We start from the raw sequence: 24827 nt of genomic DNA, 5'->3' as shown, positions 1-24827 counted from the left end.
TTTTTAGCGCCATCTACAGTTAAATAAGATAACTACTGAGAAAAAAAATATTTCTTGATTGAACATATTCAGAGTGAAAGGTTTGTTTTTTTAGTGAGTTACACCTGAAATCTTAGTTAGTGGTGATGGTGTTTCATTGATTTGTAATAAAGTTTATTAAATGTGAATTCTAATCTTGTTCGCTTTGTGAGCTATATCATCAAAATATTGCACTGTTCCTTGTTTTCAGGTTTCGTCCTAAGGAATGGTGTTAGGTAAGGTCTACAAGGTTTGGCATAAAGTTGATTCAGTTTACTCGGTTCTATTGGAGAAAAGGAATGACAAGAGCCAGGCTCTTCTCTTCGAAGCTGAGGTCATCTCAACACTGAGTAAGTTTATTTGATTATTTTAATTCCATTTTTCTGGTTTTTATGATTATCTCCATACTTGTATAATTCAGTAGTAGTTTTAATTAACTTTGGAATCCACTTTGAGTCAAAGTGCAGTCTTTTTGTTCTCTCCTGGTCGAGTTCACTTCTATCCCTTTCCTGTCAATCTGACAGTAAAAATATTTATCATTCAAAAAGTCAATTCAAACTGTCTTGCTTACTTTGCATACCTTGATTTTCGTCATTGCAAATTCTCCTTTTTCAACCTCTTTTTGACACTTTGTTATCAAAAGTTTTATGCTAACGATGATTTGTTTTTCGACTTTACTTTGGCTTTTGGATTTTGTTTGATTATTACATGCAATCTTTTCGGAAACATTATCGATTTTGGTTAACAATAAAACACTGGATTACCACCTCCAACTATCCTTGAATATGTTTAATTAATGATATATTATGTTTCCTCTTTAGCTGGTAGTGAAGCTGATTCTGTTAAGCATTTGTATACTTCACTAGATGATGCCTATGGATGTTTGGGTGTGCTTCAATTACCTTTAGGTAAGTTCTTTGTTTTTGCATTCAACTCTATCATATCCATCACAAACCTTGATTAAGTAAACAATCTATATTGATTAAGTTTTTTGTTATTTATATCGGCTTTTTTACCTTCAATAACTACAATTTTCTTTTGCACATTTCATTCAAAAATCGTATATCAACCTAATAACCTAAAACCCAACCTGTTTACTTTTCTTTTGATTTTATTATAAATAGGAGACAGTACTCATCTGCTGTACCTTGTTCTGGTGAATGCTTGCGTGTCTGTTGGTAAAATAGCAAAATCGGAAATATTTCGCATCACTGATACGACATTCATATCATTGCGAAACAATGCTTCGGATAATGATAAAATTCAAGAAATAAGACGAGTGCTGAACTCGGGTACTTTTTACTTCTCATGGACATCACAACCAGATGAAAAGCCATTCGATTTAACATTAAACCCCCAGCGAAAGTTGAGAACGAATGAAACCGATAATCGCTTCTTTTGGAATAGAGTTTTCCATCTACATTTCATAAGATATGGTGTTGATACCGATCTCTGGCTTTTGAAAGCAGTTTGCGGAGGAGTTGCCATAAGCACAGTTTATGTTGGACATGAACAGGCAAGAGCTTGTCTTATCTCAAGGTTATCATCGGAGCGCGCTGGTACTCGTTTCAACGTTCGGGGAGTTGATGATGATGGAAATGTTGCCAACTTTGTCGAAACAGAACAATCAATTTATCTTGAATCCAAGGTTTCCTCTTATATTCTTCTTCGAGGATCTGTTCCATTATTCTGGGAACAACCTGGTATTAATCTGGGCTCACATAAAATCAAAATGTCTCGTGGAAGTGAGATTTCACAGCCAGCTTATGATCGACACATTGCCGCTCTTCGTAAGCGGTATGGAAAACAATCCTTCATCAATCTAATGGGAAGTAAAGAGGGTGAAACCATGTTAACAAAAATGTTTAAGGCTCATCATAAAGCTTCTTGTCTAACTAAAGAGATTCCTTTGATTAACTTCGATTATCATGCCCAATGCCCACGAGGTCGTCAAGATAATCTACATAAACATCTTGCCTTCGAGATCCGTAATCAACTAAAAGAATTTTCTTTCTTCTCAATCGGAGATGGTGTTGAAAGGAACATGCAAACCGGATGTTTCAGAGTCAACTGTGTTGATTGTTTAGATAGAACTAATAGTGTACAAACTTTCATTGGTTTAGAGGTTAGTTTGATCGTCTATTTTCATCTCAAATTACTTGTGTAATTTTGTTTACTAATTTTGTTTCAAATTTTTTATTCCCATGCAGATTCTTAAAAAGCAGCTCAGCGCTCTCAATCTGACTGATAAGACGACTGTGACTTCTCGGTTTGAAGAAACATTCAAAAATATGTGGATTATGAATGGAGATCAAATAAGTAGATTGTACGCTGGAACAGGAGCTCTTGAAGGAAAATCTAAGGTAATTTCAAGACCCGATATTTGATGATGATTTATCTTTCATATAAATTTTTGATTCTTCCAGATCAAAGACAGCACTCTCTCTGTTGCTCGTACCATTCAAAATAATCTTCTTGACAGTAGCAAACAAGAGGCATTTGATGTTCTGTTACTGGGTAAATCATTGAATCACGAATCCGCAGATAAAGCTCGATCTCTTCTTCCTCAACATTATCTACATCTTCCTAATAATATCCTCATTGCACTCTGTGATCGTTATCTCGAATTTACAAAGCCCTTATCAATCAAAGTTGTTGTTGGTACCTGGAATGTAAATGGAGGCAAACATTTTAACAGCATCGTCTATCGTAGATCTGATCCACTTTCAGATTGGCTTCTAGACTATAAAGTAAAGAAACAAGTTCACAATATTATGGACCTTTCTCTGGAGGAATCTCTTGGTGAATTATCTGAAGAAAATGCTCCGCCTGATATTTATGCCATTGGATTCGAGGAAATAGTAGATCTCAATGCTAGTAATATAGTTGCTGCGAGTACATCAAATCAACGTGAATGGTTGATTGAATTACAAAAAACCATCTCACGCGACACTAATTACGTTCTTGTTACGAGTGAACAGCTTGTTGGAGTTTGCTTATTTATATTTGTTCGACCTCATCATGCTCCTTTTATCAGGTAATTAAATATTTCACTCATCAACCAATCAACTAAAAATATTAATTAGCTTCCATTTTGTGCAACCATTCTTTATTAAGTTTAAACTTACCAGTTTTCAACGAATTCAACTTGAAAAGATTGAATGTCAGAAAAAATTACATTCCTTCATCATTGCCACTCAATTCGATGCGATTTATTTTTTATTTGCTTTTATTGTCACTCATTGACCGATTTTCATTCTATAAGTCTTGATCATTTTATGCTTGGTCATGCAAAAAGGGCTTTCAGTCAGACCTTGTTCAAATATGTCACACTTTGTTTCCACATCAAATCAGTTTGCAAATGGTCGTAAACAATTCAATCACAATCTACATTTACATACACCGCTGATACTTTTATTGCATTCAAAAGTAAAAGAGATTAGATATTTTTATTTGGTTTATCCATAGACATGATTCAAAATTACTACAGATTAGTAAATTATTGAATATCATGCAATTGAAAAATGAAAAAATAAGCTGTTAGATTCTTATACGCCTGTAAATTTTGTTTCAAACCTTGCATTTAATTATGCTTTTATTGAATGAGGTTGGATTTCAAGGTTATCTAATGATTATGAATTTTAATATTTTTCAGACATTTGTAAATCTAGCAACTCGAAAGAAATCATTAAGCAACAATCCTGAACCATACTTTTTTCTCGCTCTTTAGTTTTGTCAATCTTGGTTGTTACTAAAAAGACACACTTAACACATTTGTAACATTTATGCACAAATTGACTCAAATTGACAAAACACCGAAAGAAAAATGGGCGAAAACGGGAAATAATTAACTCCTTGCAAATTTAGACTCTATTAGTTTGTAGGGACATGAAAAATGAGTTTATCTGTGCGATTTTAAGATTTCTCCGATGAACAGTTTTCGAGAAAATCGAGTTCGAAGTTGAAACTTGCAAAGCTTTTTACACAATCATTGAAGCAGATTTTTTCGTGAAACTCATTTACCTAATGGCGAATCAGAAAATGCACTTCATTACATGAAGGAAAGTTTTGCGTCTCTGTAAAAGAGATAAGTTCGATTTTCGTTTGAATCGACCGATTTCAATTACCGTAAGAGTTAGCAAGCTGAAACTTGATATTGATCCATAAAAAAATTGTTTGTACACATTAAGAATTGAATACTTTTTTCAATTTATCAACGGTTAAGAAATGGGTTAAGATGAGTTTGTTTTGTTGAATAAGTTGTTGCTTGCCCATTCACAGCCCGATTTCCAGAACCCAAATGGAGAGTTATTAAATTGAATTGAATCATTAATTAGTAAAGAGATAAATTGGTGAAAGAATGACGACTGTAAATAATGCCATTCTCGAAATATCGAGCCTCAAGGTTTTAAGTCCAATGACCAAAATCAAGAGAACTGCTTAGAAATTGATGAATTTATTTGATCCATTATGTGAGGCGACAATTTTATGGTCAAATAATAATTTTCACCTAGCTGAATCTTATGCTCATAGAAAGCGATCGGTTCAACTAAAAATCGAACTTATCTGTTTTACAGAAGACAGAAAATTTTATCCCTCAAAATACATTGTAAGTGCATTTTCTGGTGGGCCATTGACATTTGCAAAAGGAAAATGAGTTTCATGAAAAAGTCAGCTTCCGTAAATGAACAAAAGACAATCTTAGCTTCAACTTTCGACTCGACTTTCTCGAAAACTATTGATCAGAGAAACCTATAAATCGCACAAATGGACTTCGTTTTTATGTCCCTATAAACTATCAGAAGCAAATTTGCAAGAAATCAATTTTTACCCGTTTTTGCCCATTTGTTTCAATTTGTGTATAAATGTGACAATTGTGTTGATTGTGTCTTTTTAGTCAATCTTATTTATAAAAGTCCTTTAATTTTACTTTTAGTATTTCGTTAAACAATTATCAAGAACTGCAACATTTCCACTCAATATTCAAATTGAAAAAGTTAGACATTTCATTGCCTTTCACCTTGAGGCTTGATTTTTATGACCTGTTAAACCTTTCCCATCTTTATTCGTTATAACAGTTTATTGTTACCTAAAGGAATGCTTTTGGTTGCAAAATGTTTCCTTAGAACTTGTAATAGGCTTCTCTTAAATCTATGGGTTAAAGAATGTCGTAAAATAACAAATGTGCCTAAAAGTTCACCTTTTGTCACTTCACAAAACAAATTTTCCATTTTATTTTCAAACATTACTTTTTATTCCTTTGTTTTTGACAATTACTTAATTTATCGCTATTTATATACGTTTTTTTAACTCGAATTCATTTCCTCTTTTTTACAGAGATGTTGCTGTAGATATTGTTAAAACCGGATTAGGAGGAGCTGCTGGTAACAAAGGTGGAGTTGGCATCCGAATGTTGTTCCATAATACCTCGTTATGTTTCCTTTGTGCTCACTTTGCCGCTGGTCAATCTCAAGTTCAAGATCGTAATGCTGATTATGCAGAAATCACTCGTAAACTTAGTTTTCCTTCTGGTAGAACACTCAATTCTCATGATTTTATCTTTTGGTGTGGTGATTTTAATTATCGAATCGATATGGACAACGAACGTGTAAAAGATTGCGTTCGTTTAGGCGATTGGCCAACTTTATTAAGCAGTGACCAGTTGAAGGTCCAACAAGCCAAAGGAAAAGTTTTCCGCAATTATATTGAGGGTGAAATCAATTTCCCTCCTACTTATAAATATGACATCGAATCAGATGATTATGATACTAGTGAAAAATGTCGAATTCCTGCTTATACTGATCGTATACTCTTTAAGAAACGCCATGCAACCCGATTAGGGGAAGATCATCAGCATCTGAATTATGGTAAAATAATCTATTATGGTCGGGCTGAGTTGAAAACTAGTGATCATCGGCCAGTTATTGGTGAATATGGTATTGATGTATTAAGGGTTGATGATAAAGCATTAGAAGAAATATTTGCTAGATTGGTTGCTGTCTCGGGTCCGCAAGATGCTTGTATTTTAGTTAAACACAAGGCTGGTGCTGTCGCTTTCACTGATAATTTAATTCAATCAATACTTAAATTACTTGGTGATGAGGGTGGAGAAATCGTTTTACTTAGATTAGGAGAGAAACATTTGACAATCCATTTTAGAGAAAGTGTTTCGGCATTGAAAGTCTCCAAATCATCTTCAATTTCAATGTTGGATTCTAATTTATGGATTGAGCTACAAACACCGAATTGGATGGAAACTTATCGTAAAGAAATGAGTTTGGGAATGAACAATGTGGTACCTTTATGTGAATCTTCCTCATTACTACCCGATCCCGAAGAAGCTTCTACAGTTACTTCAGCTTCGTTAAGCTTGCCAAATACTCTTTGTATTGAAGATGATTTATACACTGTATCTACTCCATGTCAAACAAGTCCAACTGGAGATGATTCCGATGAAAAACCTCCTCCAATTCCTGGACGATCAACACCAACTCAGCCACCATCGAGACCGCCGCCTCCTTCTATTGCCAAAGGTCTTGGAGGATCAAATAGCAGTAGCACAAGTAGTTTAGTAGGTCCACCATCAAAGCCACCACCGCCAATGGCTTCTAGTTCAAAAGCAAAACCAATTCCAGTTCGACCTGCGCCACCTCCACCACCTCCATCTCAACAGCTGCAATCGCTACAATTCCTACCATCTGAAGGATCTACCAACAACAGAGGAAACTCTCAATTCCAGCGAGCCAATTCTCGAAGTTCACTTGAAGGAGGTGATACAACTTTTAACATGCCTCCACCTGATATTCCTGCTCCAGCTCCACCACCAATATCGAGTGATTACGATAATTCTAGAGAGATTGGATTTTCTGATGATGATCCAGATGAGTATGATAGAAACGAACCATCATTACCGCCGCCTATTCCACCCCCAAGAGTAGATTCATTTGAAAAAGATGATATTCTAGATGAACCTGTCTCTCCATGGCAAACATTACCCCCTGCACCTCCTTTGCCACCTGTAGAGTGTATTCCAGATGTACCGCCTCTTGTTCCGGAAAGGCCTAAAAACTTACCTAATCTCGAATCAATGAATGATTGCTTAATGAACAAACCACCTCCTATTCCAGCTCGAACCAAGGTACCAACATCTTCCGCTGGTCCGCCAAAGCATCCACCACCAGTCATTCCACCAAGAAGAGCACCGTAACATCTTTTAAAATAAATTTTGCCTAAATATCTCGCTCTTCCTCATTCCTTACTTTTTTGTCTCATGCTTTGTGAATCTTCTAGGCTAGTCATTTGCCCATTTCTGTCATAATTACAATTAATACAACTATGATCAATTAAACTTATGTTGTGGAAGATGGAAATCATGATAAATGTTGAGTTATATTTGCTTGAACGAAAACATAAATTGTTAAATATAATTAAATTTAGTCTCTAACATATCTTGTTTTAATTTTTTTATTCGCTACTTTGAATAAAACTGCTCATCTTAAACATTTGTATAATTTCATTGAATTTTCAATCGGTTCAAACAAATTGAATATATTTTTATCATTGCAAGAGCAAATAACTTGAATATAATTATAAATTGTTTGTTTCATGTTGCACTGATTTTTGGCTGATAAGAAGATAATCCTTTCAAACAGACAAAGTTTATGGGTTCTGGTGACGGTCGAAATTCAATGTAAAGGAGAGATTAAAATGATAAAACTGGAAGTGCTAATTCGCCATATTGCTATTTCAAGGATGATGTCAATCGATGGAAGTTATTGCTTTTCCCAAAGTATTCAACTTTTGAGCTATTCAAATGTCGCGACAATCAAAAAACAGAAAGTTAAATCTGATAGATTAATTTTATTGTTGCATTCTTGTAAAAAAGGAGGTGAGTTAATGTTTCTGAAGACAGAAAATGAGAATTGAAAAGATCTGTTTATAAAGATCCATTGAAAAAGATTTAGAGGAAAGGTGGAAGAAACATGTCAACAACTGATTTGACCGGGCTTTAAACCTGACTTCAGTCATAATCACAATTTACAAAAAAAAATAAACGGCTGAGTTGAGGATCATTTTGATTTCATTTTTTTCTGAATCAGTTTTTGATTAATCTTTAGTTAATCTAGAACTGTTTTCGTTCAGATCGTTTTTGGATTGGTTCGGTCCATGCAACTGGGTGAGCGGATGACCAAGTTGATGACCAAGGAGCAGCATGGTGGGCATTGGTGTAAATTGTTTGTGGGTATTCAGCACCATAGAAAGCTGGTTGGGAAACGTAGGCATTCAATGGTTTTGGTTCTGACCATGATGACCATGAAGCAGGCTTAACATCAGCCCAAGCACCTTGTCTGTATGATGGTTTAGGTTGAGCCCAGGCCCATGAAGCAGGCTTGATTTCGGAGGTCCATCCAACAGGCTTGACTTCTGAAGCCCATGAAGAAGGCTTGACATCTGATGCCCAGACAGCAGGCTTAACTTCTGAGGTCCATGTAGCGGGCTTAACATCTGAGGTCCATGTAGCGGGTTTAACATCTGAAACCCATGATCCTGAAACTGGAGCTGGAGCAGCAACTTCACCAGACCAGGCAGAGTATTGAGCTGGAGCTGAAACAACCTTGTTTACTGGAGCAACTTGTGGAGCAACAGAGACTGATCGTACACCAGAAACGGCTGGTGAGGCAACATTGTAGGAAACTTCTTCCTTTTTGGCGGGAACATCATGAACGATTTCACTGATTGTTTAGAAATTATAAGAATAGAATTGAAAGTAAATGATAAGTAAGTGATAGAATAGAATATTTTTAAAAATATTGAAATTAAAATATTAACTTACGTTGAGTATTGGAAAGGTTTTGGAGCAACAGCAACATCGGCAGCTACTTCTTCAACTTTAACAGCTGGAGCAGCAATTGCTTTGGGAGCAACTTGCTTCTCAACTTTGGCAACTGGAAGACCGGCTGAGTAGTATCCTGACCAGGTTGATGGAACATATGATTCGTCTGACCATGTTGATGGGACAACCTTGTAATTAACTGGTCCTGAGTATACCTTTGGTGCTACTTCAGCTGAATAGTGAATTGGCTGTGAGTGGTAAACGGATGGTGAATATTGAACTGCTTGTCCATGGTGGATAGCTTGTCCATATTGGGCTGATGGGTAGTAGTAAGATGATGGCCAGTATCCACTGGATGGAACAGGTGAAACATAAGACAATGAACCATCCCATTCTTTAACCTTATCAGAACTGGCTAGTCCCCATGATGATGATTGAACAGGGCTAATCTTGTGAATCTGGTGGTTTGCTGAAGCAACAGCAAAGAGGACGGCAAAGCAAATGAAAGTGTTCATTGTGAGGGAAACTGAAGGGTCTTGATGTAATTCAAAATAACCAAATAACTATCAGTGGTTAAATGATATTTCATCCCAAGACCCATGTCCCTTTTATACTTAATCAAAATTACTTTCTCTTCTTTCATGGTTTTTTTAGATTCTTCAAGAATCAGGTTTCTAATCATGATCCAGTTGAACTTAATACAAATTTTAAGTCTTTTCAACTCCCCTTTTCTTCTCTCCTCCTTTCTTTACAGAGATGATCTTACCTTGATCATCATCTTGAACATCAAAATCATCTCGATCATCTTTTTGCCCAATCCATTTCTCACCTGCCTTAAGAATGAATTAATTCCTGAATCAATTGAAGTTTAGCTTTTAAATCATTTTGGGATAAAACGACTCTTCATCATAACCTCATGACATGTTTATATCATTCCTGGGCGTTTTGAATCTTCATCATTTGAGCTGAAAAGATCAACAACATTTTCTTATCACACTCATCACCAACATGATCATTGATCAGGCCAATCAAAAATTCCATTCAACACGTGATTCAACCAACTTAACCTGTGATCATTGTTGAACCATATTTTTGATATTCAAACCAATTTCACAGATTGACTTTTCCTCCTGAAAGACTGAAAATTGCAAGAATCTCATAAAATGATCAACATTCAAAATATCAGTTATCAAATCATAGACAACATTACAAGTTACACTTTTGCTTTCCTATTCAATCAAAATCTTTGCACTTTCAAGTTCATCTGATTATTTGGCTAACCTTTGTTCAATTAAAAGTAAATTTTTGGTTCCTTTACCCTCAAGGTCTACAAATTGTAATAAATCTTGTCATTTGTACCATAAATTGTCAACATTTTAAATCAAAAATAGCCACTTATCTACTTCAATGGCTATAAACTTAGCTGACTATTTCATCTGAATAAGCCTCAAATTTATTTCCTTTTTTGGGTAAATTTTTTTTCTTCATTTCAAACATTACCCAGCAAATTTCATCATCTTCATTAACATCGTCATCATCATCATCATCTTCATCATCATCTTCTTTATAATCACCATTTTATTTACTGTATTTAAGCTTTCTTGAAAGTACATTTGGATGTTTTCAAATGAAATGATTGACTTTTGTATTGAACCAAGGCTCATCAGAATGTTCATTCCCTGTTGATTAGTGATTAAGTCTAGCTCAGCAAGTCTCTGATTGTCACTGTAACTTGATAAATTATCATAAAGAATCCAATTGCAACCTTTTCTTCCCTCCGGTCTCATCTTAAGGTTAACTCATATTAATGATGATAATCATCTTCAGTCCCTCTCTGCTTGTATCTTCAAAATCTTGATATTTTTTAACTCTTTCATCAAAATCACTCTAATAACCAACATTCAACTCTTTCAAAAGCCATTTCAAAACGTTTAACTTACAATCAATTAAACCAAAATGTAAGATTAAGCTTCTTTGATTATAAACAAACCTATTAACAGGGAAAACGAGGTTTGTAGTTACAACTTTCAATTTCACCCTTTCAATGCTTTCCATTTTATTATAATGTCAACACTTTTACTATTAATATCATATTTAAGGTGAGATATCAACAATTACAATTAGAATCATCAAAAAATAAATATTACTCTGATTAGTTGTTAAGCTGAGGCTCTGTTTTTGCTTCTCTAATCCAATCTCACTAATTAATGATTTCAGGGATATTTGATTATCCATAAAGTCATAAAATTAACAGCTAAAAATTGCAGCAAAATCATTGAAATGACCAAAGATAAACATCCCTTTGGTCAGTGAATCCATAAAGCATATCTTGATTGTTTAGCATTGGAACGAGATCATGAAATCAATCAAGAATACTAAAGCTTGATTGTAGCTCAAATCATCTTAACATTGCCTCAAAACCTCATGGACTTGTTGATATTAAAAAACCTTATGTTTAATCAGTTTGATTTGAATCATTGAGACCTTGATCTAACACAATTATGGATACTGATTGTTAAGGTTTTTACGATGAATTGAGTCAATAGTTTTCATGTAAATAAAGTAACTCAATCAAAACAATAACATGGTTTAGAGTTAATTATGTCTTGACATTTCTAAATGTGGCAACCAATTATTACATGTTGTTAATGTAACCTTTGATTTTTATTTGCTTGAGATTGTAAAATGACAAATTAAACCTCTCTGATTGGGCTGGGTTAATGTTTATTGTTTATACACCAAAAGGGTAACAAAAATGGGTTACTAATGAAAAGGTAACAATTTAAACTGCCATAGGCATTGTGTTAAAATTAACCATTGAAGTACATTTAGATGCATGCTGATCGAGAAATGACTTTATGTAAGATTGTTGAGAAAATTGATGATCAAAAATTGATTTTACATCATCTTAAAACCATAATTTGAATATTTTTTCTCATGTTTGCACAATTTTTCTTGATTTTTTCATTTCAACTGATGACTTTAATCTCTCAATTTATGAGAATCACAAAGTGATTGATGTTTTATGAAAAATGAAGTCATTGCTTTTATTTTTCTTTACATTAACAACTTATGGTGAAAAATGTTGTGAATAACACTAAAGTCATAGTTTACATTGACAAAAATTGTGACCCTTGTGACTTGGCCTAATGTCTATTAGCTACATTATATGTATTTTTAGTCTAAATAAATGAATAGATCAACATAATCCCAAGTGCCTTTGATTGTTGAGTAAAATGGTCAACCCAGTTGTCCGATTATGTAAAAAATGGTTTCAATTGAAATGGTAATGGGCTCCATCTTGTGAGACTGAATTATATTCAATTTGTTTTTAGCTTCTTGAAGCTTGGTGATTAAACTAGCTGAAGTTAACATTCAAAATCCAGTAAAACAACAATAACAAGTTGTGTGAAGCACCAGAAAGTCTGACTAAATACGGTAAAATGAGTTCCTTATAAAATGAACAAAAGATAAGAGTTGAAGGCTCATTGAAACTTGAAACTCAAATTTGCGTTACAGGTGGAAATAAGTAACGGAAATTTCACTCTTTTCATCGTTTGATCAAATCTAAAGAATCTGATTTATCGAAAGCTAATCCAAAATTTGATTCACAGGATGATCCAAAGTTGAAACTAAACTTACTTGTTAGCCATTTATAATACGAGAACAACTGTAAATCAATTTATTTGAACTTTAGCAATGCAAATAGAAGTAACTGGGGAAATTGTAAACCTAAATGAACTCTTTAAATAAACAATAAATGATTACAATTTATAAACATGAAAACACATTTTGAATGCCAAAGTAAACCAGAAAAAGCAATTTACTTTTAATAAACAATCTTTGTTTATGTTTGAAATTATCGTATATGAAGCTCCATCTCTTGTTATAAAATTAAATTGTATTTACATGTTATGTAAGATTCATCAATAGATGGCATTTTAATCTGGCATTTATTAAAAATTACACTTTTTTTTCATTTTTTAACATCTAATCTCATCCTTTTCTTTCTCTTTCTTTTCTTTTCCTTTCTTTTTTTTCGTTAATGTATTTATATAAATATAAGTAGTTAATTGTGATTGAGTCACAGTTGATTGTTATCATCATCATCATCATCATCACCATCACCTTGAACATATATCATCATCTTAACATTTAACTCATCCTAATTTTAGTTTTGTCACATTTGTTCTTTCCCTAACCTTTGATAGTTGTTCAGATGGCAATGATTATTGTACCCAAACCGAATACGATTGCTCCTGCTGTAAATGAAGTACGATATTCTGAACCTGGTGTAGACATTTATAATGGTGTTACATTTTTAGGAAAGGGAAATTTGTTCATTACAACCTCAAGGTAAATATTTATTGATTACCCCAGTGTCTTTAAATGATTGTATGACCTTTGTCCTTTACTGTTAACATGAAACCTCTTTTTACTGTCTCTCCTTTCAGTCTCAATATATATCTTCCTCTCTGCCTCTTGTAATCTTTTAGTATTGTTGATATTTCCTTTCAAAATTCATCTTCATTCGTTTTGTCTTTCAATTATTCCTATCAACATCACAATTGTTTGATTTTAGTGTCTCCTCTCATTTTTTACTCTCTTCCTCTCTTCAACTTTCTTCATTTACCCTCTTTCATCCTCAATCTATCATCTCTCTTCATACCTCAAACCTTCCCCTCATTTTTTTTCTATGGTAACTCATTCTTGTTCACCTCTTTCAAATCTCACTATCATTTTCGCTCTCTTTTCCAATTCAACTTACTGTTGCCTCTTTATTTCCATTTCCACCCCCTTCTGCATCTCCAATTCTCCCTGGTAACCTGATTGTCAGTTGACTCGAATTGCTGTTAAACCTCAACTAGTAACTTTTTACCCTTGGCGGTTGATGTTGATGTTTTCCATTGTTAACTATTAATGGGGGAAGAGCTTAAGAGGAAAGAGAGTGAGATAGTTGATAGTTGATGTAAGAGAAAGAAGAGAAATAGTGAGTTGGAAAGAAAGAAAAGGATAGTAAATGAAAGTAAAAAAAAAGGAGGAAAGTGAAGGTCGAACAAGTGAGCAACCAGTATGAGTCGAGGGAGCAAAGTGGTGAAGTGCGTAAATGTTTTGGCTAATGGAGTTGAAAGTTGAAAGTAACTCAAGTCACATTATTCAAGACAAAATATCCCTTAAACCTTTCTTTTTTTCATTTTTTCCTTAATCTTCCTTATTCTTCTTCTCTGTTGCTATCTTGTTATTACATCGTTTTGTTTGTTTGTTTTTGTTATTTCCAAAAAAATTTACCTTGTTTTTTTTCTCCATCGACTTGACGTTCTCTCTCTCTCTCTCTTTCTGTCCTTTCTTATCAAAGTTGTTTTTTACCTGTGTGTATATTTATACCATTCTGTGTGTAAAAATTTATTTCACTTAATTGACATGTTTATGTATACTTTTACTTTGCTTTGATCAGTATAACTTGGATTAACCCAGAAAATGGATCAGGAATAAATTTATCATATTTCGATATCAGTTGTCACGCTATATCCAGAGATACGACCACTTTTGGTCATCCCTGTATTTACATGATGATTCGTGTTAACGAATTAGTAGGTTCCTCCAATGAGGGTAAGTCGAATAAAGTTTTATATCATTTTTTTTCTTCTTCCATTAAAGGGTGTGTCAAATTGTATTGTTTAACCCTCTCCTTATTCACAAAATAATTTCATATTCATCACTATTCATCCATCCTACTTCTCTGACCATTTAACTATTCAGACAGCTTTACCTTAATTTGCTTTCTTATTTCATCTTCAATTAATCGATGAAGCATAGTTTATTTTCATTGGTAGCTCATTTCATTTTACATTTACTTGGATTTAGTTATTAAAACAGTTTTTTCCCTATCACCATTTCAAGCCTACTCACATATTAAGAAAGGCTAAACGATTGACTCATTTTTTCTGCAAATGTCAACCACATATTGACTTGATCGTCATCATTGTCATCATGTTTCCCTTTAACCTTCCAATCAACTTTGTTTCACTTGCAACTCTTTTCATTAAAAAGCAAGGTTTATTTTTCTCTCTCTCCCCTTGGAATTCGTAAATATAATCAGCTCTTTTTTGATTACCTTTACACACTTGACATCAATTCACTTCAGATATTGTTTCCTCTCATTCTTTTCAATTCTACTCTTTCCATCTATTTATTTTTCCTTTTCTCTCTTTCGTTTTCTGCTTTTCACTTTTTTCTCTCTTTTTGGAGGACATGACGATCATAGTAGATGATGGCCTTGGCTCTGCCTTTACCACTTTTTAGCTCTCGATCACCTTGATTTTGTTTTTCGTTAGCGTTAGTTATGACCTTGGCTACTTTTTTCGCTTATTTCATGATTTCATTTTTTCTCTTCATGTTTGAATAACTTTTTTACTTTTACTTTTTAACTCTGTTTCTTGCAACTGACCTAAGGCTAACATTACGAATACCGTAAATGAATTATTCTAAGCAAGGTATCCGGTAAAAATGGCCAAGAACGTGAACTTGTCCTTATTCGAAGCTTTACCTTACAGTTTTATCTTTTACTTTTTACTTTCTTCCTTTATATTCTTACTTTTCACTCCTCCTCCCTCCTCCTTTTTTTGCTCAATATCAAGATAAGCATTTAAACTTGAACTTGATCTAACCTTGTTTCTTTATGAACCATCAACTTTCCTCTTGTCAAAATTTGACTTTTTTTTTCTTCATATTCACTTCTCTTTTAGCAACTCAATTTTCATTAGTTAAACTTTCCGCCGAATTATTTTTTCTCCAAAAAGGATTTCTTGGCAAACAAACCTCATGATATTTTAGTTGAAACATTTTCGTTTGCTCATGATTCTCGTTTTTGCATTTATCTTTCCTTTTCCCTCACTGATATCTATTTTTATATATCTACTCACAACCGTGACTCCTTATAAATCTCATCAGATCCTTTGACCTTTTCATCTTTTCCCCTCTTGATTCGATTGATGATAGTTTATACTCTATCTTTTACCATCATCTTCATGTGTCTTTGACTTTTTAACCTTACAACTAACTAATGACAATCTATTAAACATCTCGGACTTTCGATCGGACATCCCATTGGGGCGTTTTCTTTCATTTGATCTATCGAAACTTTTTGACGGACTTTGCCTTCTCCTTTCCCCCATCTTTCATCATCATCTACCCTTAGTCATGATATTTTCTTCCAATTTATTGAAAATTCCACGGTTCTCTTTTTGCATTCACTTTACTTCAATACAATGTTTCAATCTTTCTCAATCTCCCCCACCCAAGAAACCTCTCTTTCTCTCGCCTCTCTCGTGACATTTCAAGGAAAGATCGTACATTTATACAGTCCATTTTTGGGATTAAAGTTTTCCTCATCTTGCTATCTTCATCTTTGTTTTCTTATGGCGAGCTCCTTCCATTCAATCGGAATTGTTCAAACTCACCTTTCAATTTAATTACAATCATTTCACTGTTAATAGCTTTCAACATTTCATTTCACTCTCACACTACGTAAATTCAATAACCATTTACGTTAATATTTCATGTAACAAGTTATTTTTATTTTCATTAGGTTTAAACATTGTTCTTCAATGTACATTTATCTTTCGTTATGAAAAAGTTTCAGTCGAGGCCATGATGATTAGGACAGGATTTTAATTTGTTTCAGTTTTTAGGTCACGAATCAAATTCCCCCCATTCAAACAACTTTCATGATAACCTTCACATTTTCGCGTTTTTCTCATGATTCTCAAATGATTTAATCCTTCTCTATTCTTCTCTACTTTAACCTTTCTTCATGACCATCATTGATTCAAAATATCAGATTTTTCATTTGAAAAAAAACCTTGTAGTTGAGTATCTTAAACTATCCATTTTGATCACCTTCATCACTGTCATCTTCAATTGTGTTTACCTTTGTTCATCTCCCATATCTCTCTATGTGTGTGTGTGTCTTTGTAAAAAATGTTGACATTTAAACCCAAAAAAACTGTTTTACTTTACCTTTTGCCCTGCGTTAACTAATTACAAATTGTTATCATTGGCCTTTTTATTTATCAATTTTTCTTTATCTCTTTTGCCCTCTTACCTCCTACTTCATGCCATCGCTATCATCATCAAATCGTCTCCACAATCATTATCATCCCTTTACACCTCGTCTCTTATCGTTTCGCGTTGTATTATCTTATATCCTCTATCGGATCTTCATATTAATCGACCCACAAACACATCAACAGATCAAAGTATAATCAAGACTTCATCCTATTGAGCAGATGAGTCTCTTTATTACTTACAAATACAACAAACATATACATTCATACTTTTCTTGACCAAACGCAAACACAAAAACTCAGAACTTTTTTGCTCTTCTTCATCGCTTATTCATCATAATTTACACCTTCTGTGACATAAACAAAGCTAAAGATTGGCTTCAATCTGCCTTATTGTTATATTGTGATTCTACTCTGATTTTGTTCATTTTATTTACCATTTACAACTATCGTTGCAATCTTTTTAAATTGAATTTATCAACATTACAAGGATAACAAGTAACTTGCATTAACCTACACTAATCACAAAGGCATACACGCTAAAAAAGACTCATCTCAACCTTCTCAATTAACAACACGTAAGCAAAGTTAAAGATATCAACAACACCAACGGATTAAACTATTAACATACGGAAAACAATTTTTGCAAAATTCAAGAAAATTTCAAACTTTAAACACTGGATTTTATTGGTCACTCGATCTAAGTCAATTTATGTAACGAATGCCGATCAACTCGAATCCAAGGGAGTAACAGTCATATGTGAATTGATTTAACTAGCAAAAATCAAAACAACCATTCAAGTGTTTCTTGTGAATATTCATAAAACTTCAATTTCTTCTTCTAACACAAATAAGTCAAAACTCGGAAAATAAGTGCTCTATGACAGCAAGTGCAAAGGATAAAGTCAAGTCCAAAGTTGTTGACACGAAAAAAAATATATATTAATCTATTTGCTTTGCAAAATACATCAAAAGATATTTATATTAAATATAAATATATAATTGGATATTCTCTTAATTAAGAGGATATAAAGCGCTATAGCGGTAATTTGTACGCACCAAGTGTGTGTAAAGTGCAAAAGGAAAGTGACATCAACACAGTTGTGTTTTGTTTTTGTTTTTTTTAAATTTTTCATCACTTATAAGTTTCACTTTTCCACGAAAACATCATTCGTAAACCAAGTGTCAAGAAAATGGTTAAACCTGACAGTTTAACGCCAATTAAATGTGAACCTCCAAGTCCGTGCAGTGGGGAAGGTAACAGTGCTGGTGGTGACCTGGAGACTGAATACATCAGCGTACCCACATCTCCTAGTGCTGTTGTTGCCATGTCATCTTTTGATTATGACAATTCACCCGAAAATTCTGGTTCAGAATGGGCTGAAAGATCGCCAGATGAAGATAGACTTCGCATGGAATCACCTCCGTTAGGTTCATCTACTCCAGGAGGCCTTAACTATGCTGGTGTCTCACCGAGTCACGGTTCAAATTATCCAATTGATAAGAAGTCACTTGAAATGTGTGTCGTTTGTGGTGACAAAGCTTCAGGTCGTCATTATGGTGCAATATCCTGCGAAGGTTGTAAAGGTTTCTTTAAACGTAGTGTTCGTAAACAATTGAGCTACGTTTGTAGAGCGAATCAGGATTGTGAGGTTACCAAACATCATCGTAATCGTTGTCAGTATTGTAGACTTCAAAAATGTTTACAAATGGGAATGCGAGCTGACCACTGTCAACCTGAACGTAAACCACTTGCTTTAGAGTACAACAATAACAACAACCTTCATACCAATTCAGTGAATGTCATGAACAATCTTAATTCTTTAGTGCCTAATTTACGGCCTTTAAATGCTGCCACAGCAGCTGCAGTTGCCGCTGGATCTCTTTCAACGGTAGCTTCCTCCTCTTCAAATTCAATGATCATCAATCACCACCATAGAGCCATCTTTCCTAAACCAACCTCTAATCAAAATGAACTGGCCAGTCTATTGGAAAATAACCATCCAACTAGCATGGGCAGTGGAGGTGCTAATGGGGGTGATGGTTCCTCAGCCGGTAACGGATCTTCTGGGGCAACATCCACAAGTAACGGAGATTTAAGTACGTTAGCAAATGTAGTTTCTAATTTGGTTGCTTTCCGTGCTAATCATAATGACAATAATTCAAATCCATTGATTAACCTGCTTAAAGCAGCAAGTAATGCCAACAGTAATGGATCTATTAGTGCAATTGGTGGAGGCAACAATGGTAATGGTGCTGGAGGAAGTGGTAATACTAGCGGAAGCGGTTCAGGAAGTGAGTCAAGTGAAGAGAAGCAAGCAAGAGCCAATCTTTCAATGATTTCAAAGGCAGCTTTTGATGTAATGGCAAAAATAGCATGTGGAAGTTCAGAGGGAGCTGCCTTGCTTTTTGGTGCAATGGATTTTGCCTCTGGAGGTCCAAATTCAAGTGAAAGTGAAGATTTGTTTGAATTGGAGGGAACCCTTCTTAATGAGGCTCATTATCAATTTAATTTAACTCCGCCCAGCACTGGAACTTCTACATTTTTGTCGCTTCAATATATTTGTGAAAGTGCATCTCGTCTACTATTTCTTTCCGTTCACTGGGCCCAATCAGTCCAAGCCTTCCAATTACTCTCCATTGATGTCCAAACCTCACTCATCCGTGGTTGCTGGTGTCAACTTTTCGTCCTTGGTCTTGCCCAATGTTCCCAAGTAATGTCTCTGGCAACCATTTTGTCAGCCATTGTAACCCATTTACAGACAACCCTTCAACAAGACAAGTTATCCGTTCAACGGGTTAAACAGGTTACTGATCATATATGTAAACTTCAAGATTTTGTCAATTCAATCCAAAGATTAGAGATTGATGATCGTGAATATGCATATCTTAAAGCAATTGTTTTGTTTAGTCCTGAAAATTTGGCCATCAGTCAGTTATTGTGTTGTCGTCAGATAGAAAAATTCCAAGAAAAAGCCGTCACTGAACTTCGTAATTATGTTACCGAGACTGTACTCGGTGATGATGCCTTAAACCGTTTCGGTAAACTTTTACTCCGTCTAATGCCACTTCGAAGTCTCCTTCCCAGTATAACTGAGGAGCTATTCTTTTCTGGTCTAGTTGGAAATGTTCAGATTGAAAGTATCATTCCTTATATTTTGAAAATGGATTCCAGTGAATTTACCAATGAATTTGTTTCATCTTCATCCTCATCTTCAAGCCGTAACGGTAAACATGGAACGGGAAGCAGTAGCAGTCGACCATCTTCATCTGCAGGAACTGGTGCCACCAATGCATCTCAAGCCGCAAATCATTCACCATCATCCTCCTCTTCAGCAGCTTCAAGTAAAAGGAATGGCATTTAAACACACAGAGAAGCACACAACAAATCCCTTTACTTTCTACTATTACTTGGTGTGCTGTTAATTGTTCATTCGCGCGCGCTTTGCCTCCTATTTTCATCACCTATTCCTCAAAACCCCTTTTTTCAGCTAACTTCTTAGCAACTTATATAAAAGATGAATATATAAGCTATATAAGATTATATATATTGTAGAGTTACAATTGGATCAATTGTTGAGTTGATTTAAGATGAAGGTAAACTTAAAATTGACACAGTTGTTACATAAAATCTACTTTATTTTCACTATGATTATCAACTAAGTTGGTGGTTAGTTTTATGTACATTGAGAATTCATTTCCATTCAATTCTTATACCCTTTTTCATCTAACTTTTCTCTCCTTCCAATCCTTATTTTCTTCATCTTTTCCTCGTTCATTCGCTCATTCCTCGTGGATTTCCTGTCAGTCTTTTCTAGCTCTTTTTTTCCTGGTTGGCTACGGAAATGATCTAATCTAAGTTTCATGCAAATTAGTTAAAACTAAAGAACATCTTTTTTCCTTGTTACAATTCTTCCGGGGTACAAGGAAGAACGTCCTCGTTCTTTACAATAAAGGATTAATCTAAACTAATACAATGAATGGTAACTGATACATGAATAGGTTACTAAGTAAAATATATGTTTTTTGTGTAAAAATCATTAGGATCATCTGGCGTTGACCATCACCAATCTTTGACCGATAGACCACATTTTACCATATCTCTGATTTCTTCTGTAGTCGGAACTCGGCTTTGTTGTGTTAATCTGATAAATTCCATATATGCTTTCAAGGTGACCCTTGAATCTCTTTCTGGAGAATGCCCGTAAATTACTGAAGTAGGATCATCTCGTTTCAGTTTATTATGATCAGGATAGAAAAACATATCTATATTTTTCAATCCTAGCGGTTGGCGTCCAGGCCAAATCTGTTGAAGATCAATATGATCTATTTTATGTCGTTGAATTTCTGCTGTAGTTATTTGTAGTTTCTCAAAATCACTGCTACCTTGAGTAATCACTCTCAAACCATTAATGATAGTTAATATCTTTTGTTTCACTTCAGCGAAAGGAGTACCATTAATTAAATCTGTTATTTGCAGTCCCGTTATCCTTGTATTCGGATTTACAACTGTTACGTCTTTGATTTCAGCATAATATACCGTTTGAATTCTTTTAATTTTACCAAACCATCCTGATATATGGACATTTCCTAGACCTCCATTACCGTTACCTTCAATATCTAGAGCGACTGTTCGTTGCATTTGTTCTATTCCAATTGGTTCTAGTTGATAAATTAGTTCAGGGTTAAATTGATTAGGCGTTCTGAACCAGATTCGATTTTCAAATTGTTTTCTTTCTTGTCGTCGTATTTCTTTTCTTAATTGTCGATATACTTTGTATCTCGGATTAGTAGTTGTTGGAGTTACTAAGTTCAAAGTGAAAGGTTGCTCAACTTGTAATTCAGGACAAAATTTTCGTAGATGTAACTCGCTTGAACAATAAGAACAATTTTTACAATTCGGCTTAAGATGGTTTGTTTTAAAACAGATAGTGCAGTGTTGATTAGACAATGGAATGAGTTCAAGAGGATATTTCTGTTTCTGTTTATGGCTTAACTGGTTTTGTAGATGATTGATGTGTCTTTTCAGGCATTGTTCAGCTTTATTCATGTAGAATAAAATATTTGTTGAAACTGTAAGTTTTGTGTATCGGTTCATTTCAGGCGGAGTTCCAGATAATTTGAAATAACTTCGGTCAAGATAAGGACGTGGATGACCGTAATATCCAATGAAATGTTTAGCATATATGGACAAAATCAGATAACATTGAGTAATATAATATGAAGCATTTACGGGAGCTTGGAGTTGAAATCTTTGTGACTCAGATTTTCGTTTTATTAATTTGCCATTTACGACCTCTCTCTCCAAACGTCGTTGACTAGCCAATAGATCTGCGTTCTCTCTAGGAACGATATTAGATTCATCCATCAACTCCATCTAAATTGTGAAGAAATAATAGATTAGTTAGTTTACCCCATTCACCGGAGTTAACTAAATAAGTAAAAGCTATGCATTTACTTTTAATTATATATATATATATTTTTTTTTTTGAATTTATTTTATTATCGCCCTTTCACCAGGGGTTTTCACATTTTTTTTCCTCCCTTTCACCAGGGTTTTCACATTTTTTTTCCTCGTTTATTCGTCTTTTTCCTCGGCTCGTTTTCCTAACATTACAATATTAACAAAAAATATATAAATATATATAAATATTATAAATATATTTCTGTGTCTTCGGACGGATTATATAAAATACTTTTTGAAACCCAGTGACTAAAGTAAGTAACCAGTTGTAATATCTTCACAAGCTTGTAGCTTTAAAACCCTTTATTTTCCGCTCTCTTCTTGCTTCTCTTTCTCTCTCTCTCTCCTTTACTGTTAGTGAATCTTAATATTTTTAAATTGATTTCTCTGTATCTTTTGCTCCTAAAGGGTGTTTCAGTTATTAAGGTTCAAGCAATCACTAAATGTTGGGATAATGTCCACATGACGATTGCAATATTGTGTCTTTGTTATTTTGTTTTGGCGTCTTCAACAATCTTTATCATTATCTTTGTCTCTATCAACTTTAGGTAACGGATTTGCTTGAACTTTACTAATTACTAACACCCTTTACTTTCCCACCCTCTTTCTTTGAAAATCACTGACAACACAAAAACACACACACACCATTACAACCACCTCTAATATAAATTTTAAGGTAACTTGATTAACTGTTAATCATGTTCTGTACGTTAAAAGAGACGAGATTTTAATAGAAAAGCAAAAATATTTAAAAAAAACACACTTTGCCTCACAAATTATTACTCAATTTGTTAATGTCTTGAATTAATGATTCCATGTATCTAATCCTTTCAGAAATCATTTCTTCATCATAAACTAAACATGAAAAAGGGGAATATTTTGAATGTTGAATGTTGATATGATCATAATGATCATCTCCATGTAATCACAATCATTCATAGTCTCATATCTATCCATTGATATTGATATCTTGTGTGTCTCATGTAAAATTGACGATAACATCTTGAATGTTCCTGTAAATGGTTTCTCTCTCAATCCTCTCCATAACGTTTGTCAATAACTCAGCACCCTTTCTCCTCCCACCTTTACTTGAATATCACCTTCATTTCCTTTCAATTGTAATTGTTTGACATTTGGCAGTAAAATAGAGATGATATTCAAGTTGAAGAGTCACCTTTGCACAGTCATCCTCAAGCGTTACCTAATCTAACTTTTCACCTAACATTTTGTGTAAAGAGTCTTGAACCTAATTAATCTCATCTCTTTCCGTCTATTTTCCCCAGTCATCATCATCGTCATCATCATCATCTTGAAGTAGTTATACAATTTGCTCTGGTAAACCTGTTTATTACAAAAAAATCCTCTGTATTATTCAACATTCAACTTTCCACCTTTCCTTTCCCAGTCCCTCCTCCTCCCACAGCCCATTGCTTAACTCACTTTTTTATACATTTATATTGTCATGTTAATTCTCCCTCATCTTGTTCATCTGCCCTTTCCTTTCTCATCCTTTATTCTGGTTGGTAAACTCATTTGACCTTAATCAACCTTTGATTTGACCTCTCATGAACTTTCCTCTTTTTTTTGCTTCATCCTTCAGCTTCCCCTTTGTGTATTCAACTCACTATCAAAAAAGAAACCACTGAAGAAGAGTAGAAAAGGAAAAAATGATTATGATGATGATGATGATAAAAAAAACTTGCCCTTTTTGACTTGAAAGCAATTTTACTTCTCTCTGCCCCTTGCCCCTCATGCCTTGTACTTTTAACCCTCTTCCTATTTTTTCATGTTCAACTTGTTCTTATCCTTCAATGACCTTTCCCTGATCAACTTTTTTCTCTTTAATTTTCTTTTTTTTCTCTCTCTGCATGGAAAGATGAAGGAAAGGATGAAAAGATGATGTAAAGAGTGAATTGAAAGAGATGAAAAAATGTAAGAAAGACTTGATTCGGGTTCTGCTTTCTTATCAAGTGTTGTTTCAATTTTCAACTCATGTTTTGTTTTGTCCATTTCTGAAAAGGTTATCCTTGTATGTTTACATGAAATGTTGACCGTTAACATTTGTGGCAATAACATTTTACAATTGATCTCAACATGAAAGTGTCATTGGCTGACGGTTTCTTTGGCTTGATCCATATCTGATTTTCAATTGATTGTTCAATTGTGACATTTTAATCATCTAATTTACTATTAGGTCAAAATGCATATTATGATCCTACACATAACCATGATTCATCAATCCGATTCATCATTAGCTTCGTCATGTTTACCTTTTAACCTTCAACTCTTTGATTAACCTTTTTTTTAAAATTTAAATGATTCCATTAATGGTTCTAATTGTACACTTTTCCTTCTCAGAATTAGCTAATTACTTAGATCAATATCCCGAAGATTATGAAGAGATCAGAATGGTTCCTGCTCAAGAACAATCATTGGAAATAATTTA

The 24827-nt window shown here is 34.1% G+C and overlaps 3 protein-coding genes and 1 long non-coding RNA gene across 5 annotated transcripts; 3 read left to right on the top strand and 1 right to left on the bottom strand.

Moving 5' to 3' along the window:
- The first annotated feature begins 43 nt into the window (after positions 1–43).
- On the top strand, positions 44–7518 carry Synj (synaptojanin). Its single transcript, XM_015936973.3, has 6 exons — positions 44–368; positions 840–926; positions 1143–2143; positions 2229–2381; positions 2445–3055; positions 5356–7518. Exons 1-6 carry the CDS (start codon positions 245–247, stop codon positions 7223–7225), a joined length of 3846 nt encoding a protein of 1281 aa, XP_015792459.2. The 5' UTR covers positions 44–244; the 3' UTR covers positions 7226–7518.
- Positions 7519–7858: 340 nt separating this feature from the next.
- LOC107369066 (uncharacterized) lies at positions 7859–9423 on the bottom strand. Its single transcript, XM_015936977.3, has 2 exons — positions 8852–9423; positions 7859–8750 (listed from the first exon to the last, which is right to left on the bottom strand). Exons 1-2 carry the CDS (start codon positions 9364–9366, stop codon positions 8141–8143), a joined length of 1125 nt encoding a protein of 374 aa, XP_015792463.2. The 5' UTR covers positions 9367–9423; the 3' UTR covers positions 7859–8140.
- A 3524-nt stretch (positions 9424–12947) lies between these two features.
- Hr78 (Hormone-receptor-like in 78) lies at positions 12948–20469 on the top strand. 2 transcript variants are annotated; one of them, XM_089269229.1, is made up of 3 exons: positions 12948–13207; positions 14307–14461; positions 17408–20469. In XM_089269229.1, exon 3 carries the CDS (start codon positions 18111–18113, stop codon positions 20280–20282), a length of 2172 nt encoding a protein of 723 aa, XP_089125355.1. In that variant the 5' UTR covers positions 12948–13207; positions 14307–14461; positions 17408–18110; the 3' UTR covers positions 20283–20469. The 2 variants fall into 2 exon arrangements, with proteins under 2 accessions (XP_089125355.1, XP_089125354.1); XM_089269228.1 differs by having other exon boundaries at positions 17104–20469.
- A 2066-nt stretch (positions 20470–22535) lies between these two features.
- On the top strand, positions 22536–24811 carry LOC149093130 (uncharacterized). Its single transcript, XR_016199863.1, has 2 exons — positions 22536–22635; positions 24740–24811. It is a non-coding gene; the product is annotated as an uncharacterized LOC149093130 (long non-coding RNA).
- The last annotated feature ends 16 nt before the right edge of the window (positions 24812–24827 follow it).

Source organism: Tetranychus urticae, chromosome 3 (assembly GCF_039701765.1).
Source record: "Tetranychus urticae isolate SD_2017Ah chromosome 3, NJAU_TeUrti_SD_1.0, whole genome shotgun sequence".
NCBI classification, from domain to species: Eukaryota; Metazoa; Arthropoda; class Arachnida; order Trombidiformes; family Tetranychidae; genus Tetranychus; species Tetranychus urticae.
This window is presented reverse-complemented; position numbering and strand designations above follow the sequence as displayed.